Source organism: Euprymna scolopes, chromosome 13, assembly GCF_053919585.1.
Source record: "Euprymna scolopes isolate OS-2025 chromosome 13, ASM5391958v1, whole genome shotgun sequence".
NCBI classification, from domain to species: Eukaryota; Metazoa; Mollusca; class Cephalopoda; order Sepiida; family Sepiolidae; genus Euprymna; species Euprymna scolopes.
This window is the reverse complement of record NC_136494.1, coordinates 18,045,643-18,069,388: the sequence shown is the minus strand read 5'-3', so window position 1 is coordinate 18,069,388 and position 23,746 is coordinate 18,045,643. Positions and strand designations below refer to the sequence as shown.

General features: G+C 34.4%; 1 protein-coding gene across 1 annotated transcript in view; it reads right to left on the bottom strand.

The window, feature by feature from the left end:
- Window positions 1-23,746, bottom strand: part of LOC145291946 (uncharacterized) — a 145,698-nt gene that overhangs the window by 18,785 nt on the left and 103,167 nt on the right. The window contains exons 5-6 of the mRNA XM_080137873.1: window positions 19,352-19,499; window positions 871-956 (exon numbers count right to left, since the gene is read on the bottom strand). Coding sequence (XP_079993999.1) covers window positions 871-956; window positions 19,352-19,499 — 234 coding nt within the window. The remainder of the gene's footprint in view (window positions 1-870; window positions 957-19,351; window positions 19,500-23,746) is intronic.

Below are 23,746 nucleotides of genomic sequence, written 5' to 3'. Positions count from 1 at the left end.
CCATATACTACACTATCTTCTTACCAAAGGAGAAGGTAATGCCTGGGATATTCTGAAATAGTCACCAGTCTGCTACTAACCAGACTCAATATTGCATAACTTTGTAGTTCACATAATCATGTTGTCACACGAGTTTTCATTAAATTACCAAAGTTAAGCAAAATTCAGTGTGGATGGGTGACAATTTCGGAATATCCCAGACATTACCTCCTCCTTAGATAGGGGGATAGTATAGTATGTCTTCATGATATCATTCTCCCAGGCATTACACATTCTCCTTTTTTGGGGTGGGGAAGGAGAGTCGTGTAGAATCTGTTTAGTGACTATGATACCACTCTCCAAGGGATTACCTTCTCTGTTTTTTGGAGTGCAGGATGAATAAAGAGAAGGGCATCCAACGAAGTTGAATTCTTAATGTATTGGAAGCTGATGCTGATGAAAAGCCAACCAATACGGTTCGATCAACTAAGCAGGAACTTTGATGTGCACTTGAACACTATTCATTGTAAAAGGTCACCTGTCTGGTATTGACCAGGTTCAACGTTGCTTAACTTTCATGAGTTGAAAAATCTTATTTAATTGTCAAATCTCAGAAAACAGGTCTCGCATTATCTCTTTCTCTTGCACAAAAAGATCAAAGATATCTTGCACTAATATACTTGGGAAATCATGCAACATCCACCATATTCTTCCGCACTTACACCAACAGATTTTTAATGTGAAAATTTGCTGTTAAATCGGTAATAAGCAAAAAGTTTTGCAAAAAATAAAAAATAATGAATAACAAAGATGCTAAAGGAGATGAAGCGTACATGTATATGTCATGACATTTTTAAAAAAAAATTTTTTAAGGTCATCAAAAGGGCTTACCCAGCATGTGGCATCATCTTCAGTGCTAGACTTCGGCTGATGCAGAACCCGGCTCCGCCTGTTGCAAACCAAAATGAAATTTTCTGCTGCAAAAGCAAAAAAAAAAAAAAAAAAAAAAAAAACACAAGGGTAAAAAAAAAAGTTTGAATAATTAAAATAGAAATAGTGAATGTGCAAAGACACTTGTTTTTTTTGTTGTTTTTTTAATCCAGAGAAAAGAAACTGAGAATTAAAACGTTTTAAAACATATAACCCCCCTCCCATCACCACCACCACCACAACCATATTTGCTTTAATGCCTGTTTTACGTGCTGGCATTTAACAGCTTTAAGAAATTACTTTCCAAACTAACCTATTTCTGGCCAGGTCTTTATTTATCCTTCTTTCTCCCAAGTCCATTCTTATCATTTCCTTCCATGTTTTCCTAAGTGTTCTCCTGCCAGCTGATCTTGCTACCTCAACTGTTCTACATCTACTAAGCCAATGTGACCAAACCAACAAATTCTTTTCTTCTGAATATATCTCCCTACACTCTCTGAGAGAAACTTGAATGCCTACTGGACACTATCTTTGAGTGTCTAGGGTCAGTCTGTAAAAAGGTTTGTCAGGACAATCTGACAAGAGAAGACTTTTCTCTACAAGTAAATCCTGACTAAATATTCAAAATAACATAGTATTCACAGCCCAAATAACATCTCTTCAGTATGGCTAGCCACCAATGGCTTTTACAAGGAATGATGCATCTTCTTCAAGTGATGTTGCCTCAAGTAACATCACAAAGCTGGATAATCCACCAGACCAGATGAATTCTTGTCCTGGAATCCAGTAAGAAACCACAAGGAAAAATATACCATAACATATTTAGTGGTCAATTGGGGAGAGGAAAATGATGTCCTCAACTTCTTTACTAACTCAGTGTTTGAAAGATAAAGAACTGTAAATGGAACATTCGAATATCTAAATATCTCATACAGAAATCAAAAGTTAGTCCCACGTAGGAGGGTCCTTGACTTCTGAGAACTTTGACAGAAGTAAAATGAAACCAAAACAGATTTAATTTTCTTCTGAGGTCATCAAATCTAAGCCTATCTTGAAGACTCATATTACACATTCATAATATTATTCTCATATCATTTCTCTCCATGCAACGCATGTCTTCAACCCTCATTTGCCAGGTTTCACTTCCATACATCATACCATGTATACATGCCTGATAGACTTTTCCTTTAGGAAAATAAAATTTGTTCATCAAAAATACATATGTGACATTGAACGTATTTTTTCTGCAGGCATATGGAGAGGGTGCATTTTTATTTGATGCCTGGTTTTGGCTGTATGCACATATTATGCACATCTGTTGCTTGCTGTGCAGATTTCTGCTTAATGTGCAGCGTGTAGCTGAAGATGCAACCTGCAGCATTAAGTTTCTGTGTCCGGGTACAATGTCATTGCAAAGAAAATACTTTCCTTTCTTTTTTTTTTTTTTTTCGGAATGGCTTAAATCTCAAAATGTTTGCATCATTGCATTCTCAGATTGCATTTTAATGTGCAGCAAATAGTGATGCAATTTAATGCAAAGTGTGCAAATGCTGCAAAGTTGTCATTTTTTTTTTTTTGGTTAATTTTCTAATCATTTATCCAGCTAGAGATGAGGCATTCTACCTGATGTGAGACATTCATCCACTATCTCATACATTCCAACCGAGAGATCTTTTTAAGATTCTAACCGTCTCTTAAAGTGCAATTATTTGAATCTCTCTTGCACTTGGTTCACCGGGTATTTTTGACAGGTAGTTTTTTGAAATTCTTTTTCTTGGATCTGATTGTTCCTATAATTACTGGAACGATGGAGATCTTCCTAAGATTCCGGTTTCTTTTTATGTTGTACATAATACCTTGGTATTTCGTTATCTTGTCAGTATAGGGAGATCTATGGAGGAGGAGAATTTAAATGGAATAACAGTTGAGGTAGCAATTCATAGTCCCTCTCCTCCAAAAAAATAAAAAATAAATAAATAAAAAATCATCGGAGGAAGTTATATGAATGTGCTTGAGAAGAAGGGAGATAAATAAAAACCTGACAAGAGATAGGTTAGTTTGAAAGTAGATTTATAAACTCATGCAACATATGCCAACATGTCAAAAAAGAAGAAGAAGAAGAAGAAGAAGAAGAAGAAGAAGAAGGTGGTGGTGGTGGTGGTGGTGGTGGTGGGTGTTCATTCGCACCAAATAACCTTTAGCAACAAATAATTAAATCGGTTATGGTTGGAGCCTGGGATTTTTTTTGAGTTAATCTACTTTCCCGGGCAACGTCGGGGCCACGGTCAGCTAGTTTTAAATTAAATTAAGAAAATTATATAAAAACTAGATTTGTTTAGCCCGTTAAAAATGGGCAAAAGTTATAGCCCGTTGACTTATAATGAGTGCTTTGAGCCGAATTGATGGTTGAATATGGTTTGATTTGTGCTCATTTTTGCATAAAATTCTAATTCTTAGTAATCCCTATTTAATCCCTAACTGTGCATCGAACAGATACCATAATATTTAGTTCGCTGCACATTATCATAACAAAGGTTCATACAAAATTTCATCCAGATCGAACCAGTAGTTTCTGAGAAAAAGTGGACAGACATACAGAGAGACAGGCAGACATATAATACAGATAGATCCAAAATGTTGATTGATTATTTTTTGTTAGAACTGGAATTGGCACTCATATCACACGAACAGTAAACACGGTATTGTGGTGATTAATCCCTAACTGTGTATCGAATGGCTATTACAATACTTAGTTTGCTGCACGTTATCATAAAGGTCTGTACAAAATTTCAGTCAGATCGGCATCACAGTTTCCGAGAAAAAGAGGAGCAAACGGAAAGACGCACTAAAAGAAATATAATATCGGAAAAAAAAAAACAAAAAAAAAAACTGTTAATTCTGGTGACATCAAATGTATTTTTTCTGCAGACATATGCAGAGGGTGCATTTTTTATTTTATGCCTGCTTCTTGCTCTATGCACATATTATGCACATCCACTGCTTGCTGTGCAGATTTCTGCTTAATATGCAGCTTGCAGCTGAAAATGCAACTTGCAACATTAAGTTTCTGTGTCCGGGTACAATGTTATTTGCAAAGAAAATACTTTCCTTTCTTTTTTTTCGGAATTGCTTAAATTTCAAAATGTTGCATCATCGCATTCTCTGATTGCATTTTCATGTGCAGCAAATGGTGTTGCAGTTTAATGCAAAATGTGCAAATGCTGCAAAGTTTTAATTCAATCGTTAAATGTAATTTATCACCCCCCCCCACTCCAAAGAAAAATCATATGGGAGTAGATGTGTTAAACATATTTCTCTGTATACATTTGTGTATATGTATGCATGTGTGTGTGTGTGTGTATTTTTGTATATGTGGAGTAGGTGTTATGTATGTATGTACGTTTGGGATATGTGTGTATGTGCATATGCGTATGCATGTATGTGTGTTTTTGTATGCTTGTATGTGTGTGTATTTATGTATGTATTAATGTGTGTTAATGCGTGCGCTATGTATATGTATGTGTAGTGTTTTTATATGTAGGTATGTATGTGAGTGTGTATGTATGTATGTATATAAAGTGTGGAAGAGTCTGCCGAGCAGGGATTGGCCTCATCAGCCATCTCAGGACCCACAAACCCCTGACGCCGAATTGATTGATACCTTGGTCATCGACGATTCCGACGGACGAGCAAGAAGAAGAATGTATATAAAATAAATCTTCCCAAAGGCAAAATAAATTACTCTTCTACCTCCTTGGATAAGTCTTTTTGTGTTTTAACTCATTTTACAGTGTTTATTTACAAGTAGTTTTGAGTTTTAAGTTAGAACAAAAAAAATGCCGCATGATACAGTCGTCTGGCGAGTCTCAATAATCGCTCAAAAATAGAAAATTAAGCAAATTACTTGTAGAAACATCTATAATATAAATATCACCTGTCTGTTTAAATGTATGTATGTATGTCTGCCTAAAACTTTCGACAGAGGTGACGTATTTTCACGAGATCGGTATAGTTTTGAAGCTCAACCTTTCAGACAACAGATATCGAAAAATTGGTTAAAAACATTAATTCCTTCACCCTGAGTTGGGCACTTTTCTACAAGGAGGGGTCGTTTTTTTGCCAATATTTTCGAAAGTCATCCCCTCTTTTCGATTGACTAGCCTTAATTTAAACCTTTGCCACTTCCGGTTTGACGATGGACGTAACAGTAAAGATGTCACGTCTTTTTTCATGTTCTTTTCCTCCTTCCCGGTATGGGTTCGGGCTTGCCTGCCTACTACTACTTTTTTTTTTCTCAACACACACCTTCAAATACTCGGGCAATGCCGGGCATTGCCGGGCAGCCAGGCTAGTTTGATTATAAAGAGCTTAAAAAAAGAAGAAGAAGAGAAATATTTCAATGTCCAAAAACTAATCAACAATAAATGTTAGATGGAATAGATTCTGATCCAGAAAACAGCAAATCTTACCCCTTTGTCAGAAACATCGCTCATGAGATGTGAGGACTAAAGGGCAAAATAAGGAAAGTGACAGTTAAGATTAAATGAAACACAAAAGAACCTTTGGTTTAAAGGACCTTAAAATTGTAACTCTCTTTGTTTGCTTATGTTTAGGCTAGAAAAAAAAGGGAGAGGGAGAGGGTGCTATTAATAGATTTTGTAAAATCCTATCAGGAAGTGTCATCCAACTACAATGTCAAAACTTATGGGGCACTGGGAGTGGGGAATGCGTTTGCTCCCTCCCATCTACACAGCTACGTTCCTTTCCTTGAGACTCTGGCTACCACCTTAGCTGTCTCATATATCATAGCCCGTCCCTGCACCCTCACATCACTTTGGTTTCCATAGTAAGGGATCCCCTTTTTTTCCACAAAGTGAACCGCTGAGGATTGGTAATTTTTTTTTTTTTTTTTTTTTTTTTTTGGTGCGCGCGTGTTCTTTCTCTTCATCTCAACTTGTTGCCAGGGTTACAGAGTCTCCAACTTCCAGGATTCTGAAAATTCCAAAATAAGCTGGAAAGAAGACAAAGATGGTTACAATTTTAAGGTCTTTCTAACGGGTGTTCTTTGTGCTTTTATTGAATTCAGAGTTTGATAATTTGGTGCTTCTTCAGAATAACAACGAAAATCAAAAGAATTGAATTTCAGCTAAAATCAATGTTATCTACTTAATTGTAATGTCGAAATCGGTAATATATCAAAAAATTATGAAAAATGATAAAGTAGAAAATTAATTATTAGTGAAAATTGCGTTCGAAGTAAATTACAAGTTTTACTTAAATTACCAAAAGATTTTTTTATAGTAGCAGGGAAGATAACTGCATAAAATCAGGTGATTTCAAAATAATAATGGCAGATCGGTGAATCGTAAAAGTAAATATTTTATATAACAATATAGTAATATGTTACTAATTTCGACATGACAATCAAGTTGATAATGTTGCTTTTAGTGAAAATTCTATTTTGTGATTTTTGATTTCCATTATTACTCCAAATGAGCACCAATTTCTAATTTTGAGTAAGATCTATAATTTTGTTTCTAAGAGTTTCCGGGTTTTCTTTTCATTTTTGTAGATTTGATCGTCTCTGCTTCCAGAATTCCCAAATATTTGCAAGCCTTATGTTCAGCAAGCACCTTCATCTCCTCTTTGTTAAACAGTTCCATCCCCTCTGATGTCTGTAGTTTCCCCCCTTTTATCTCCAGTTGTGTACACTTTTCCATTCCAAATTCCATTTCAATATCCTGGCCAACTATTCTGGTTGTGTTTATCAGTTTTTCCAGTTCCTTTTTGCTTTTAACAAATAGCTTCAGATCATCCATATACATGGGGTGGTTTATTCTTTGTTCTGTGTCTGTAAACATTCTTAAGTATGTAGTTGAGTGGCATCATGGCTATGAATAACAGCAGTGATGATAGTGAGTCACTTTGGAAGATGCCTCTCTGTATTCTTATCTCAGTTAGGTGTTGTCCTTCAGCTGTTAGTTCCAGTCTCCATGTTCCCATTGCTTTCTTAATATTGATACTCTTTTTGGATATCTTGTACATTCTTATGCATTCAATTATATATGCTTAAAGGATTCTGTCATAGGCTTTCTTGTAGGCAATCCATGCCATGGTTATGTTCTTTTTCCTGCTTTTTACCTTCTTTAGGATCTTTTAATCTGGGTAAAATAAATACATCACTCATTTTCCTTTCCGGCATCCTTTTTGTTCCATAATTCTTGTTACAGGAGTGCTTAGTTGTATTGTTAAGGTTTTCCACATGGCTGGTATGCAGATTATTGGTTTGTATTATTATTATTTACTCATTAGGAGTAGTCATGCAAGCCATCATCAAAAATTTCTCTTTTGAGAACAACTTGTGGACTTCTCTGGAATCTGAGTGACAACAAGTCTCTCCATATTCCAGTACTTTCCACCTCTTTTGATAACCTTTGCAGATGAATTTGTGTTATCGCAACAGCCACTTACCAATGATTTCTTGTTGGCAGCGACCATTGTTCTTCACTGGAATTTGGGTGGCAATAAGCCTTCCCAAGGTCTCAATCATCTTTGGACTCATCCAGCGGAGGTCTGGCTAGTGCTTTCTCTCTGCGGTCTTTCCATCCTCCTCGACCCTCTTCAACTCTGGTAAGATGCCTGTTGATGCCAATCCTCTCACTAATCTTAATCTTCACTCTGTGGTCTACAATCTGATAGAACCTTTCCTTCTTGTTAACTACTATATTAATTATTAATATCATTATTACTATTATTATTATTATTATTATTAATATTATTATTATTATTAATATCATTATTATTATTATTATTATTATTATCATTAATATTATTATTATCATTATTATTATTATTAATATCATTATTATTATCATTATTATTATTATTATTATTAGTATTATTATTAGTATTATTAATATCATTATTATTATCATTTTTATTATTATTATTAATATCATCATCATTATTATTAGTAGTAGTATCATTATTATTATTATTAATATCATGATTATTATTATTAGTAGTAGTAGTTTCATTATTATTATTATTAATATCATTATTATTATCATTATTATTAATATCATTATTATTATTATTAATATCATTATTATTATTATTATTATTATTAATATCATTATTATTATTATTATTATCATTATTATTATCATCGTTATTATTAATATCATTATTATTATTATTATTAATATCATTATTATTAATATTATTATTATCATTATTATTATCATTATTATTATTATTAGTAGTAGTAGTAGTTTCATTATTATTATTATTAATATCATTATTATTAATATCATTATTATTATTATTAATATCATTATTATTATTAATATCATTATTATTATTATCATCATTATTATTGTTAATATCATTATTATTATTATTATTATTATTAATATCATTATTATTAATATTATTATTATCATTATTATTATCATTATTATTATTATTAGTAGTAGTAGTTTCATTATTATTATTATTAATATTATTATTATTATTATTAATATCATTATTATTAATATCATTATTATTATTAATATCATTATTATTATTATTATTATCATCATTATTATTATCATTATTATTATTATTATTATTATTATTATTATTATCATTATTATTATTATTATTTGTTTGTAACCACCGACATCCATGACGAATAACACCCTACTTGAGAATTCTTCCTTCAAACTCCTCGACTTAACATTCATGAGCAATATGAACTGGAACAAATCCATTGAGGACATTGCGGAGGCTGCTGCAAAGAAGGTGGTTTCCCTCTACTCGCACCCGAGAGTATCCTGTACCTCTACAAGGCCACCATTCGCCCATGCATGGAATATTGTTGCCGCATCCGGACTGGTGCATCTACCACTAGTTTCTCCCTCTTGGATAGGATTCAAAATATAGTTTCAATCTAATAGATCCCACTTTGTCAACTAAGCTCCAACCCCTGTCCCATCACCACAATGGTGCCTGCTTTACCAGTATTGTAATGGAATGTGCTTTGATGAACTCATTACACTTGTGCCTCCTCGACATAAATATCCCCAACAAACTCGCTTAGCAACAAGATCACACCCCTTCCCTTCACTGTTGAGGTCTCCAAATGCCGGAAGCTTTCTACTCTAATAGTTTCTTCCCTCGAACAGCTAGACTTTTGAATTCCCTTCCTGCTACCAACTTCCCTGGTCGTGCTGGCGTGAAGAAGTTTAAATGTAATGTAAACCAACATCTTGTTAATCTTTCCTATGCACGGTTCCAAACAGTAGCGATGAGTCTAGTTATAAGTGAACGTGAGTAATAAAAACAAAAAATAACACACACACACACACACACACACACACACACACACACACACACACACACATTATTATCATCTTCACAAAATTGATTAATAATATCTCATTAAACACAGCTCAGCCACCAAAACGTTTTTTTCCCCCCACAGGAATGGCAAAAACCAAAAAGACCCAAGAAATATTTGCAATGTGTTCAATAACGATGCAGTGTTGACCAGATTTACTAATGAGGAAATACTTGGAAGGAAGTCGATTTTTTTTTTTTTTTTTTTTTTTTTAGCCCGCCCGTCATGTCCCCCCACCACACAAACTTTTCCCTAAACCAAATACGCTCTCAAGCTGGATATTGGATTACACGTACAATGTCCTCTTTTCAGTTTGTTTTGTTTTGTTTATGCTTATTCATAGTGCCATGATAATGAAATCGGAACCTTGGAGAAGTTTAGGACGACATTTGAATACAAATCCAATCACATTAGGATAAAGAATCGGCCTTCAGCCTGACAGAACACATTTACTCAAATAAGTTTGGACAAAAACGATCTCACAACAACTTTATTCAACACATGTGAAACTTACGAACGTGGTCGTTTCAGGTTCTGTGTGTGTTTATATATATATATATATATATATATATATATATATATATATATATATATATATATATATATATATATATATATATATAGATGTTATTTGTTTTTGCGATACTATTTTGAATGAATTACGAAAGTACATTTTTACCCAAATGCAAGTTGGGAACAATTCCCTTTAACCAATTTGGTGCCCCCAAATGGGGAGCGGCATATGTATTATTTTTAAAATACAATCATCCACTGACACCTGTTTCGTTGTCTTCGACTCATCAGAGTAGCTGAATCTAGCGAGATTCGAAATCGGGACCCCATGGGAAGAAGTTTAAACCTCTACCACTAGGCTATCTCGCATGACTGCTGGAAAGTATTGATTCTGACCGTTCCTTTAAGTGCAATTGTCCGAATCTCTCTGGCACTTGGTTCACCGGGTATATTTGCCAAGTAGTTTTTGAAATTCTTTTTCATGAGTCCAGTTTTTCCGATAATAACTGGAATGATAGAGATATTCTTAAGATTCCAGTTTCTTTTCATGAATTGATATTTCGTTATCTATTTAAAAAAAAAATTTTTTTTTAAATTTTCACCCCAACAAGGCACATTGCCACTTTCATGTAGGGGCTACTATCAGGGGCAACAGCTACCGGGGTACCATGTAGGGAGTTGGGCAGCAAGATGTCAGTTCACGTTACACTTGAACTTCTGCATGTCAGTACAGTTGGGGAAGCAGGGACCTGGAATGGAATTCCAAAGTCTAGCGATTCTGGAGAAGAAACTACTGGAGTAGGAAGCTCTTTTACATCTAGGGATCTCTACTGTGTAGGGGTGGGATTTAGCTGCCTGTCGGGTCTGTCGAGGGTGTTTACATCGTGGGGGCACAAGTGCTTGTAGTTCGTCAGAGCATTCACCATTAAAATATTCATAGAACAGGCAGAGGGATGCAACATTTCGTCGATGGGACTGAGGCTGAGAATTCAGGACGTATCAGATTGGCGACTCTCTTTTGAACCTTATCTCAGAACGAGAGACTAGTAGCAGAGGCACCAGCCCAAATATGACAACAATACTCCATACATGGGCGAATGGTGGCCTTATAGAGGTACAGGATACTTTTGGGCGTTAGTAACTTTCTAGCACGGTAGAGAGAGCCTACCTTCTTCGCAGCGGTCCTGGCAATGCTTTCAATGTAATTGTTCCAACTCATGTTTCCTGTGAACGTTAGGCCAAGGAGTTTAAAAGATGTACTTTCAGATAAATAGCCATTGCTATTGGTGGTAGGGAAGGTTTCTTGTAATTATTGAAGGAAACAAGTTTAGTCTTAGCAGCATTGAATGTGACCATCCATTTTTGGCTCATTAATAAATAAAGTCTTAAATTTGATGGAATAAAGTCCGATGAATATATGCGCAATGAAGGATAGGAAGAAGAAAAAATCTAGCCCCCCCCCCCTCAAATAAACGTATAAACCAAAATATGAAGATATCATTTATTTTTCTCGTGGGATTTTTTTCCAAGCAAACCCAACTTGTCATTTTGATTCAGTAGTAAGACTAGTGACCTCTGACCAGAGGTCAACCAAAACCAAACACAAGAACATAAAGGCGACTAAAAGGTAATGTAGGTTATCTATGTTTTTCTATGACAGATTATTTGGTAAACATATCACAGGTGGCCAAAGAAGAAAGACAGTCTGGAGTTGGTTGACGATGACTGAGTTGGAAGGCCCAAGAAAGGAAGAGAAATTGTTTTGTTAACACTTTGGCACCAGTTAAAGCAAAAAAAAAAAAAAAAAAAATGAGGTTAATGTCATAGAAGTCAAAAATTCCTCATGTTCTGACAAACTGAAAGATAAATCTCGAGAAATAGAATTATTTACTACAACGACCTACATACTCCTTACACATTGGGTCACAACTACAAACACAATTCGAAGTTGATTCCATTTGGAAATTCATAAACTGTGAACTATCTTCTAAGACATTCTTCTGACTACTAACAGGACCTGTAGAAATTCCACAGCAGCATCTTTGATATGTACTATATTGCTGGTGAGCATTCTGTGGATGTTCAGCGTGAATGGAGACCCCACAATATTATTGAAACCCTTTTATTAAAACTGTAAAGGTATTTATCTAAGTAATCTGCCTAATGTAGTGTCAGAATATATCTGTTTATCTCCAATATCCTTATAGAAGTCTGTGACATATTTCCATTGTATGGGCACCCAGCACGAACGGAAACTCCACAATATCATTATACCATTTACAGAACAGATACTACTCTTGAATTCTAGCCAGAAAACCAAAAAAGTATATTTTAGTTTCACGTATGGCCCAAAAGTGACATCATTTTATATTTATTTATTTATTTTTTTACATTTTTACATTGGGTTATCGGTGATCGGGAGATCCTATTCATTAAAAAGGATGATAGAAGGTGATAAGATATTACAAACATAAAATTAGCATATCTATATGCTAATTTTATGTTTGTTGTATGGTATCCCTTTCTATCCTCCTTTTTAATAAATAGGATCTCCCGATCAAATATAATTTATAATCTGGAAATCGTGGCACACGTATGTATGTATGTTAAAGGTACTACGGTATCAATATACAGATTATGGAATAAGCTGATATACCTATTTCTGGAATAATAGACTTACCCAAGGCCACCGTTCGCTTATATATGGAGTATTGTTGCCTTATTTGGGCTGGTGCATCTGCTATAAGTCTCTCCCTCTTAGACAGTGTTCAAAAAAGAGTCGCCAACCTATTAGGTCCCGCACTATCAGCTAGGCTTCAATCACTGTCGCATCGATGAAATGTGGCATTCCTCTGTCTGTTTTACAATATTGAATGCTTCGCCGAACTCCAAGTCCTTGTGCACCCTCAACGGAAATACATCTGACAAACCCGACAAGCAGCAAAATCACACCCCTACACAGTAGAAATCCTCAGATGTATGAAAGTCTTCTACTCTAATAGTTTCTTTCTCAGCTTGGACTTTTGGTCAAGATAAAAGTGTAGTATCTGTTCCGGCAGATACTGCAAGCAAAGACCAGATGTGGGGGCAACCCCACATACCTGACCTTTAACCAGCTCCCATTTCCCACCTCTCGGGAGCCGGTCCCCTTTTTCCCTTCCCCCTCCCTTCACTCCTCACATTAAAAATTGGCCTTGTGCCTAATTTGCTCGGTGGGGGAGCAAATAAATACCTACTGCAAGCAAAGACCATATGTGGGGGAAACCCCACATATAAGTCCTTGGTCAATGTAGGGGCAACCCTTCATACCAATTGTCACTATCCAGCTCCCCTACTCCCCGGGGAGCTGGTCTACATTTCCCCTTCACTCCTCACTTTAAAAATCGGCCTTGTGCCTTATTTGCTCGGTGGGGGAGCAAATAAATACCTCAAAGTGTAGTATCTGTTCTTCAAATGCTGTACTTCCATTTCTTGTTCTCTTTCGGTGGAGGATCAGTCCTTCACGACTGAGACAATTTTTTTTTATTTTTGTACCTTTTCTCCACGTTAAAAAACGACCCGTGGGGAGGCATAGTAAATAGGTACTCTAATAACGACCCGTGGGGAGGCATAGTAAATAGGTACTCTAATAGTTTCTTCCCTAGGACTGCTAGACTTCGGAATTCCCTTCCAGGTCCCCGCTTCCCTGTACTGACATGCAAAAGTTTAAGCGTAATGTAAACAGACATCTTGCTGTTCAACTCCCTACATAGTACTCCTACAAATTATGTCCCATCAAAGTGGCACTGTGCCTTGTTGGGGTAAAAATGCAAAAAAATGTACGACCTGAAAAGAAACTGGAATCTTAAGAAGAACTTTCTCATCCATTATCATCATAATGTGTACTTTTGTAAGATACTTTTTGTTTGGATTATTGCCGGCTCGCAAAGCTAAAACACTGACATAGCGAACAATCTCTTTTATGTATTCACTGGATATTCTCGCACAGGCCATGACCATCATTTTGAAATCCACTGATAGAAGTGCATGGTAATTTCAAACGAGGTGACTTTTTTTTAAATTTTTTTGAGTTTATAATATCACAGGATCTAAATTTTCCAAAGCCAGAAATTTAGTACTGCTCAAATTAAATAATTTTGGCACTGGGAGAACATCTTTTTTTCTGTTTTCTTTTTTGAAGAATTACAAAGGGAGACAATTAAAAATGTTATTAAAATTTTGTGAAACTTGTTGGCAAAAAAAGCAAAACAAATACTAATTTAACACAAAATAAAACATTAATTGTTCGAACATTTATTGAAGTAGAATAAAATCTCTTAGTTTCTATAAAATAATTAGAATTTCGAAATAAATTACGATGGGATGTTTCTGTTTTTGCTTTTAATTAAAGCAAAATTGGATTTTTTTTTTTAGAAACATTTTATGAATTAAAGTAAAACTGTCACTGTACACTGTAACACCCTGGCGACAATTTAGTGAAACACACCAAAAAATGGTGCCGTCCGTGTAATGCAAAAGTACCCATTTTTTTTTTCTTTTTCTTTCTTTTTACATGAAATTGTTCTATTTTGAGCTTTTCGGTCTTAATTTTCTGTATATCTGCTCTTTGTCTTTCTCCCATTTCTTTTCTCTCAAATAAGGAAAGAACAGAGCATTCCTTCACTCACTCTATTTTTTTTTTATTTTATTTTTTTTTTTATTATTTTGCATTTAAGCTTTCTTACTTCTCTGGGAATCTCGTTCAATCCGGCTCTCATTCAGCCAAGCATTAACACAACTGGCAAATATTTAAGCTGAGTCCCTTGACCCACCGATCTTACCACTCACCCTATCACCTTGACTCTTTACCCTGGGGCACAACTCTTTTCCCTCCTAGACAACCATGTACAGTGCATGTAGCCCCAAAGGCTTAAATAGTTAGATGTCTATCAATTTCTTTCCAGTTGATTAAGGGACTCTCCTCTTTTGCTGCACACATTAAAAGCAAAACACTTTCTTATGATCATATAAGGTTGTATGCGCTTTATGGTATTTATTTGCTTCCCCACAAAATTAGGCACAAGGCCGTTTTTAATGTGGGGTAAAAACCAGCTCTCCTAAAAGTAGGTAAAAAGGGGGCACTCTGGTTACCAAAAATAATAATTGTCCCAGTATAGAGGGGGTTCCCCTCCATTGACTGGTACAAATTATCTTAAGTGCAGAACAGATACTACACTTTGATCTTGGCCAAAAGGTATTTATTTGCTCCTCTACCGAGCAAATTAGGCACAAGGCCGATTTTTAATGTGTGGAGTGAAGGGGAAATGGGGACCAACTACCCGGGGAGTAGGTGAGCTGGATAGTGACAATTGGTATGAAAGGTTGCCCCTACATTGACCAAGGTCTTATATGTGGGGTTGCCCCCACATATGGTCTTTGTTTGCAGTATCTGCCGGAACAGATACTACACTTTGAGATATTACTACACTTTGATCCCGGCCCAAAGGCTAAGGACAACAGAAAAAAGGCAAGCCTCTTTTCTAAAAACAACAAACATCAAGTATCACCGAGTAGTTCAATTTCTTCTAACGGCCGTGTGTGTGTGTGTGTGTGTGCGTGCGTGCGTGCGGTTGTGGTAGAATTTTTAGAGGTGGAAGTTCTAGGATATATATTTCTTAACCTGTGGAGAAAGAAATAACTTGTGATCCACAAAAAAAAAAATAAATAAATAAAAATAAATAAATAAAATAAAATAAAATAAAATAAATAAATAAAAGTCAGGACAGTAGTGGATTGCTAAGGGTTGTAAATTAATAAACACAGATGCCAGACAACTATGCATGAGAGGCGTCCCAAAAGTAATGCCTCCTATTTTTTTTGTTCCACTCAAATGGATCAGAGGGGACTGCAAATTGTGTTATGATAACTGAACATATGCATTCATGATCTGAAAGTTTCATCTCTCAACTGCAGTTAAGTAACGTTGAGCCTAGCCAGTACTAGATGGGTGACCATTTAGGAAGGCTAGGTGCTGTATGTACCGTGCTGAGTCATAGAAATTTCCAGCTTAGTATCAAACAATGCCAAGATAAGTGGCGAACACATACAGCACCTGGAATTCCCAAATGGTCACCCATTTTAGTATTAACCAAGCTCAACGTTGCTTAATGGGAACCGGTTTGTCAACATGAATTATGCCGCATATATATATATATATATATTAGTGATGAAACGACTACAATATTTTTCCCGATTCTGGTACAATTACTGATTCCATACTAAATTCCCGATTCTGATGCAATTACCGATTCCGATTCTTTATAAATCTCTCAATATTTAACTATAGAGTTGTTATTTTCCCTGATTTCTGTAAAAAAAAAAACAAAAAAAAACACATGTTAAAAGTTCTTGATGAGCCGTTCCATATAAGTTATCAAATTTACCAAATTTTCATTACTAATGATTACTATATTGTCCAATTTCTACTGTACACTCTTTAACCCTTATCCTTGAGTGGCCTCTTGGCCTTGATAATGTGATGATGCCTATGTAAAATATATATATATATATATATATATATATATGCATGTATGCATATGTTATGCTAATTGATGCGATCCTTATTGAGGTTGTGTTTAATCTTCGGATCCGCTCGATGTTAGTTGGACACAACAAATGAGTGTACCTATTTACTATGCCTCCCCACGGGACAGAGTTAGACACCAGGGTCGTTTTTTAACGTGGAGAAAAGGTACAAAAATAAAAATTGTCTCAGTCGTGAAGGATTTCTCCTCCACCGAAAGAGAACAAGAAATAGAAGTGCAGCATCTGAAGAACAGATGGTGTTTATTTGCTCCCCCACTGAGCAAATTAGGCACAAGGCCGTTTTTAATGTGAGGTAAAAACCAGCTCCCCTAAAAGGGGTCACTCTGGTTACCAAAAATAATAATTGTCCCAGTATAGAGGGTTTCCCCTCCATTGACTGGTACAAATTATCTTAAGTGCAGTATCTGCCGGAACAGATGGTATTTATTTGCTCCCCCACTGAGCAAATTAGGCACAAGGCCGTTTTTAATGTGAGGTAAAAACCAGCTCCCCTAAAAGGGGTCACTCTGGTTACCAAAAATAATAATTGTCCCAGTATAGAGGGTCTCCCCTCCATTGACTGGTACAAATTATCTTAAGTGCAGTATCTGCCGGAACAGATGGTGTTTATTTGCTCCCCCACTGAGCAAATTAGGCACAAGGCCGTTTTTAATGTGAGGTAAAAACCAGCTCCCCTAAAAGTAGGCAAAAAGGGGGCACTCTGGTTACCAAAAATAATAATTGTCCCAGTATAGAGGGTTTCCCCTCCATTGACTGGTACAAATTATCTTAAGTGCAGCATCTGCCGGAACAGATGGTGTTTATTTGCTCCCCCACTGAGCAAATTAGGCACAAAGCCGTTTTTAATGTGAGGTAAAAACCAGCTCCCCTAAAAGTAGGCAAAAAGGGGGCACTCTGGTTACCAAAAATAATAATTGTCCCAGTATAGAGGGTTTCCCCTCCATTGACTGGTACAAATTATCTTAAGTGCAGCATCTGCCGGAACAGATGGTATTTATTTGCTCCCCCACTGAGCAAATTAGGCACAAGGCCGTTTTTAATGTGAGGTAAAAACCAGCTCCCCTAAAAGGGGTCACTCTGGTTACCAAAAATAATAATTGTCCCAGTATAGAGGGTTTCCCCTCCATTGACTGGTACAAATTATCTTAAGTGCAGTATCTGCCGGAACAGATGGTGTTTATTTGCTCCCCCACTGAGCAAATTAGGCACAAGGCCGTTTTTAATGTGAGGTAAAAACCAGCTCCCCTAAAAGGGGTCACTCTGGTTACCAAAAATAATAATTGTCCCAGTATAGAGGGTTTCCCCTCCATTGACTGGTACAAATTATCTTAAGTGCAGTATCTGCCGGAACAGATGGTATTTATTTGCTCCCCCACTGAGCAAATTAGGCACAAGGCCGTTTTTAATGTGAGGTAAAAACCAGCTCCCCTAAAAGTAGGCAAAAAGGGGGCACTCTGGTTACCAAAAATAATAATTGTCCCAGTATAGAGGGTTTCCCCTCCATTGACTGGTACAAATTATCTTAAGTGCAGTATCTGCCGGAACAGATACTACACTGTGATCTTGTCCCGGAAAACTCGCAAAGGTTAAACAAAGCTAAAGCATCTCATGTGAAAGGCGTTCGGGCATCAAATGCCGGAATTTATTAACTTTTTCGTCTCATTTGTTTCATAGAATGAGTAAACAGCAACTAATTAACTCACATCTGTTTGACCCTCGTTTAAATCAACCTTTTCCCTTCTCATTTTTTTATCAATAATAATAATAATAGTCAAGAAGGGTCAAGGAAGATGGAAAGACCAAGGAAGGAAAGCATTAAAAAGAATCCCACTGGATGTGTGCAAAGAGGACTGGGATCTTTGGGAGGCTTACTGTAATAAGCAATAGTCATTGCCAGTGAAAAGTCAACCGTACGTGACTATTGCGATAACACAAATTCATTTGCAAGTTATCGAAAGAGATAGAGAGTACTGGAGATCTGGGGAGACTTGTTGTTACACAGACTCCAGAGAGCACCAATGGTTGTTGTCAGTGATGACTTCCTGATGATGATCTGTGTGAAAACTAATAATACTGTTAATAATAATAATAATAATAATAATAATAGAAAAAGTCATTTAAATAAATCAATCTTTTGATAATAAAAGAGGTTGAAAATCGTATTTGCATCCATAAATCTGCTTCTGTCATTTATTTGTGAGTAGTGATTTTTTTGTGTAGTGAGTCTTTTTAGCATAGTGATTTTTTTTGAACAGTGATTTTTTGTACAGTGAATTTTTTGTGGAGCACAGTGATTTCTTTTGTATAGTAATTCATTTTGTACAGTGTTTTTTTTTTGTGTAGTGAGTCTTTTCTGTGTAGTAAGTCTTTTTGTATAGTGATTTTTTTGTGTAGTGATTTTTTGTGTAGTGAGTCTTTTTTATATCATGAGTCTTTCTTGTATAGTGATTTTTAATGTGCTGATTTTTTTGTATAGTGAATTTTTGCATAGTGATTTTTTTGTATAGCGAGCCTTTTTTGTGTAGCGATATTTTTTTTTTTTGGGGGGGGGGTAGTGAGTAATTTTTGTGTAGTGAATCTTTCTTGTATAGAGATTTTTATATGTAGTGAGTCTCTTTTGTATAGTAAGTTTTTTGTGTGTAGTCAGTCTTTTTTTATTTGTATAATGAGTGATCTTTTTGCATGTTTTCTTTTTGTGTATTGAGTCTCTTTTGTGAACCGTGTTTTCCTTTTTGTGCAGCAAGTCTTTCCTTTGTCTGTGTGACTACTCCTAATGAGTAAATAATAATAATCATCCTCTTCCTCCTATTCAAATGAGATTTGAAAAGCTAGGCCTTCGTCTATAAACTGACCCTGCTACCTCAATTGCTCTACACCTATTAATCAATCATCATCATCATCAATATCATCATTGTTATTATCTTCATCAAATAATAAAATGAAATTTGACTAACTTACCCCAGGATTATCCCTGTCCATGATTTCAATTGGATGTCGCAGACTTGGTTTCCCAAGATACCAATCTTTGGTGTGATTGTACTTTTGCAAAACTGTCACCAGTTTCGGCACGTTTACGTATGTATCATCGTCCACGTGGCAAAACCATCTGAAAATATTTAAAAAAAAAAAATCACTATGATTTATCTCAGTGAAATTATTAAGAATAACAACACACAAAAAGGTAAAATTATTGGGCGTCAGAAATGTATCCATATATATATATATATATATATATATATATATATATATATATATATATTTCTGTGGAAATGTACTTTATTTCCTTATAATATATACCAATCTTTATTTAAGAAGCTCAGTGTAATTACAGAGCAATATAATGAATGAATGGCAAAAGTCTATATTCCAAAGTGCATGATGTTGACCATCTTACAATTTATTCCTTTAATTCAGTTGACATTTACAATTCTTGACAGTATCTGTTTCGTAGCCCAAAATCAATCACTTAATTATTATATCAATCAGTGAATTTATTATGCCCTTAACTCATCAGAAGAAATAGCAACAATCAATCCATCAAAAGAAATAAAGTGCGTTTTGACATGATTAAAAATCCGAAAATTGGAAGATAAGCTGTAAATACCTTATAATATTTTTACATTACGTCATTCTAATTGTCAACTGAATTAAAGGAATAAATTGTAAGATGGTCAACATCATGAACTTATACACATATATTCGAAAAAGTGGTAAAAAAAAACAAATATATAACAAATAAATGTCATCAAAGGCAAGATAAGTTACTCTTCTACCTATCTGGAAAGGTTTTTAGTGGTTTTACTCACTTTAAAACGTGTAATCGCTTCGAAAATCATACAATGTTTATCGATATATTTTAAAAAGAAAAATGTCGACATGCTCGCTTTTGAACATGGTAAGTTTAGAAAAATGAGTTCAAACAAACAAATTATACAAAATACTGGGTTATCTTTCAGATGCAAGGTTCCTTGTTTACTTGCAGTTGTAACGATGTAAGATTCCGTGGTACGGAAGACCAAATCGGCCATAATTTAAATATTTAAATTTATTTACTGAATTTAAATATTTAAATTGATATACTGTTTAAATGATAATATACGTCTACGATGTTTTTATTGGCGCTTTTCTTCGTATTTTTAATAACATTTTTTTGCACCATTTACAAGTTTAAAAAGTTCACTTTTTTTATTATTAAAAATACATTTCATGAAAACACTCATTATAAAATGTTCACGTTGTTTAATTAAAAGTTCTCAATTTTAATCTAATAGTTTTATAATTTTGTTATTTTGTTACAAATTTCTAATAAAGATTATTTTAATTTTAACGGTAATTTGGTTTTCATTATAAACTCCGTCATGTTAAAGGCTTTAAAATCACTTTAAATAGTAAATCAATTTTAATATTTAAAAAAAAAAAAAAGAGAAATCAACAGGAAAAAAATCTCGTGTGAAAACATTACGAGATACTTTTTCCGTATAATTAATAAATGTATCTTTATTTTACTATTACAGTATTAAAAAAATTATTTGTAAAAAGAACTTGTAAATGGTGCAAAAAAATGTTATACGAAGAAAAGCGCCAATAAAAACATCAGACATTTTGGCCGATTTGGTCTTCCGTACAACGGAATCTTACATCGTTAAAACCGCAAGTAAACAATGAACCTTGCATCTGAAAGATAACCAAATACTGTTAGAAAACCACCGAATATATGTCCGCCTATGTCACGGTAACATATATTGAGTGAGTTTCTAACAGTATTTTGTATAATTTTTTTTTGTTTAAACTCCTTTTCCCAAACTTACCATGTTCCACAGCGAGCATGCCGCCATTTGCATTTTTCAAATACATCGGTAAACACTGTATGTTTTTCGAGCTGAATAAACTTTTTACATTAAATAAAAACACTAAAAATTATCCAGTTAGGTAGAAAAGTAACTTATCTTGCCTTTGATAACATTTATTTGTTATATATTTGTTTTTTGACAACTTTATCGAATCTATGTGTATATAAAACAAACCCATATATACGGTCGGGTTTTAATCCTGGCTTGAGGTAGTTGCATGTCTAGCCGCACTGATGAGCTGTGAGACAGCGAAACAGTACTGTATGTGGATGACTATATATATATATATATATATATATATATATATATATATATATATATATATATATATGAGCAAACAGTTAATAAAATATGTTAAAAAACACATTGAAATGAGTTAAAAACATATTTAATCTGAAAAGGAAACACTAGATAAATGGATAGTCCTTAATCCGCGGAGTTTCGAAGAAATACTTTCCTTCTCATCAGAGGGTAGGAATTAGCAAAATGCGAGATCGGATTTTGCATGCAGAAGTATTTGATGAAACAACAAGTAAGTCAAAGATCTTACTTGAAAACAAAAAAAGTGAAGCAGAGGGAATATGGTGAAGAAAAAGGTGATTAAACATGAATGGATAATATATATATATATATATATATATATATATATATATATATATATATATATATATATATATACGTACACGCACACACAAACAAAACTATTCAAATGTGTGTTCTGCTCTATATAATGAATAGCATTAGATTCACATGCTTTTTTTTTTTTGATAAACCATTAAGATGACATTGAAGAAATTGGGATGATGGAAAAGATAACCTAACAAGATTCATAAAGCAACGCCGTCGTCATATCAAATTTCATGATAAACAGTTTTCAAAATTCTTTTCTATTTGTTTTTTTTTTTTTTACATGCTTCTAAATTGAAAGAACAAACTTCGAAATCTTTAATTTTAAGTCCAAACAAATGGTACGTACATAATTGTCATGTCACAAACAATAACATATCCAAAAATCACGGAAAACGATAAGGTAGAAAAATAATTATTAATTGAAAAACAGTTTTCGATAAAGTTTAGACGGGGAATAAAATCTGTCCGACATTTTTTTAATTATGTTCATTACGTGACGTAAGCAACAGAACTTAATTATCTCCCTTATCAACTTATCTACTTTTTAGTGAACCTCTGAACCTAATATTGTGATTTCGCTTCATTTCATTTTTTTTTTTTCATTAATAATCGTTTTTCTGCCTTATCATGTTTCGTAATTTTTGGATATGTTACTATTTGCAGCATGATAATTATGCACGTATTATTTGTTTCACTTGAAATTCAATATTTCGATTTGTTTGTTCGTTCAAAGTACTTTTTTTTTCTGGGAAAATAATTTTTTTTCTTTAATCTTTCATTCTAGTTTAGGAATCCACATTACGAGAACAATCAAATTCTTAATTTCAATGATTTGGGTAATTTTGTGGTTTCACATCCAAAATGGCTGACGACTGTGACCTTAATTAATCGTCTGCTATTTTAAATATTTTTACTATTTTATAAAAGGAACTGTGTGTGTGTGTGTGTGTGTGTGTGTGTGTGTGTGTGTGTCCGTCCGTCCCGTATGAGTTCATTCCCTATGGACTCCAAAACGGCTGGGTCGATTATTGTAAAATTTCACACAAAGCACTTTATGTGCCTGGCAGTGTTTTTAGATAGCTTTTGTATCGGAATGTCTTCTATAAGTATCAATAATCGAAATAATCCAATGAAAGAAGGAACAGACGATTTTGACCAAAGTTAACACTTTACACAACCTAACATCAAAAGTGAATTTGAGAAGTTTTATTATCACACAAGTTGAAAGGCCCAACATATAAAATCAACAGTAGGTTTTTTAATATGACAGGGGCACGTTCGAAATAGATTGCACCATGATACTTGACTTTCATTTTAAACTTTAATTCAAGCTATTATCACCACACATGCTGTAAGGCCAGGCATATCAAATCAACAGTAGGTTTTTGATATGACAGAGGCGCATTTGAAATATTTCTGTTTAGAGCACAATTGAAGCATGATACTTGACTTTTGCATTTTAAACTTTACTTTAATTCAAGCCATGATACATAAAAATAATTTTATAAGATCAACACAAGGTTCTCTACAGTGCAATGTAGACTACAATATATTCACTGCGGGGAGGCATGTGAAGCTTCCTCTTGGTGTGCTGTGATGGCTCCCCAACTAGAGCAGGCAATCAGTTAATTTAATTGAGAAATAGGCGATTTCACCGATTTTGATGACAATAAAAATATGGGAGTGTGAAACATTCGTTGAAGATAATTCAAGCCTCGGCAACGTCGGGTGTCCCTGCTATTTCATTATATTTTCGATCCATTTACTATTAGAAAATATTTCTTCTTTTTTTTTTTTCAGTTTTACTGTGAAAATAAAATTAGTGTTTTTTTTTTTTTTTATAAAAAATAATTCAGGTCCAAATTGTCTCCCT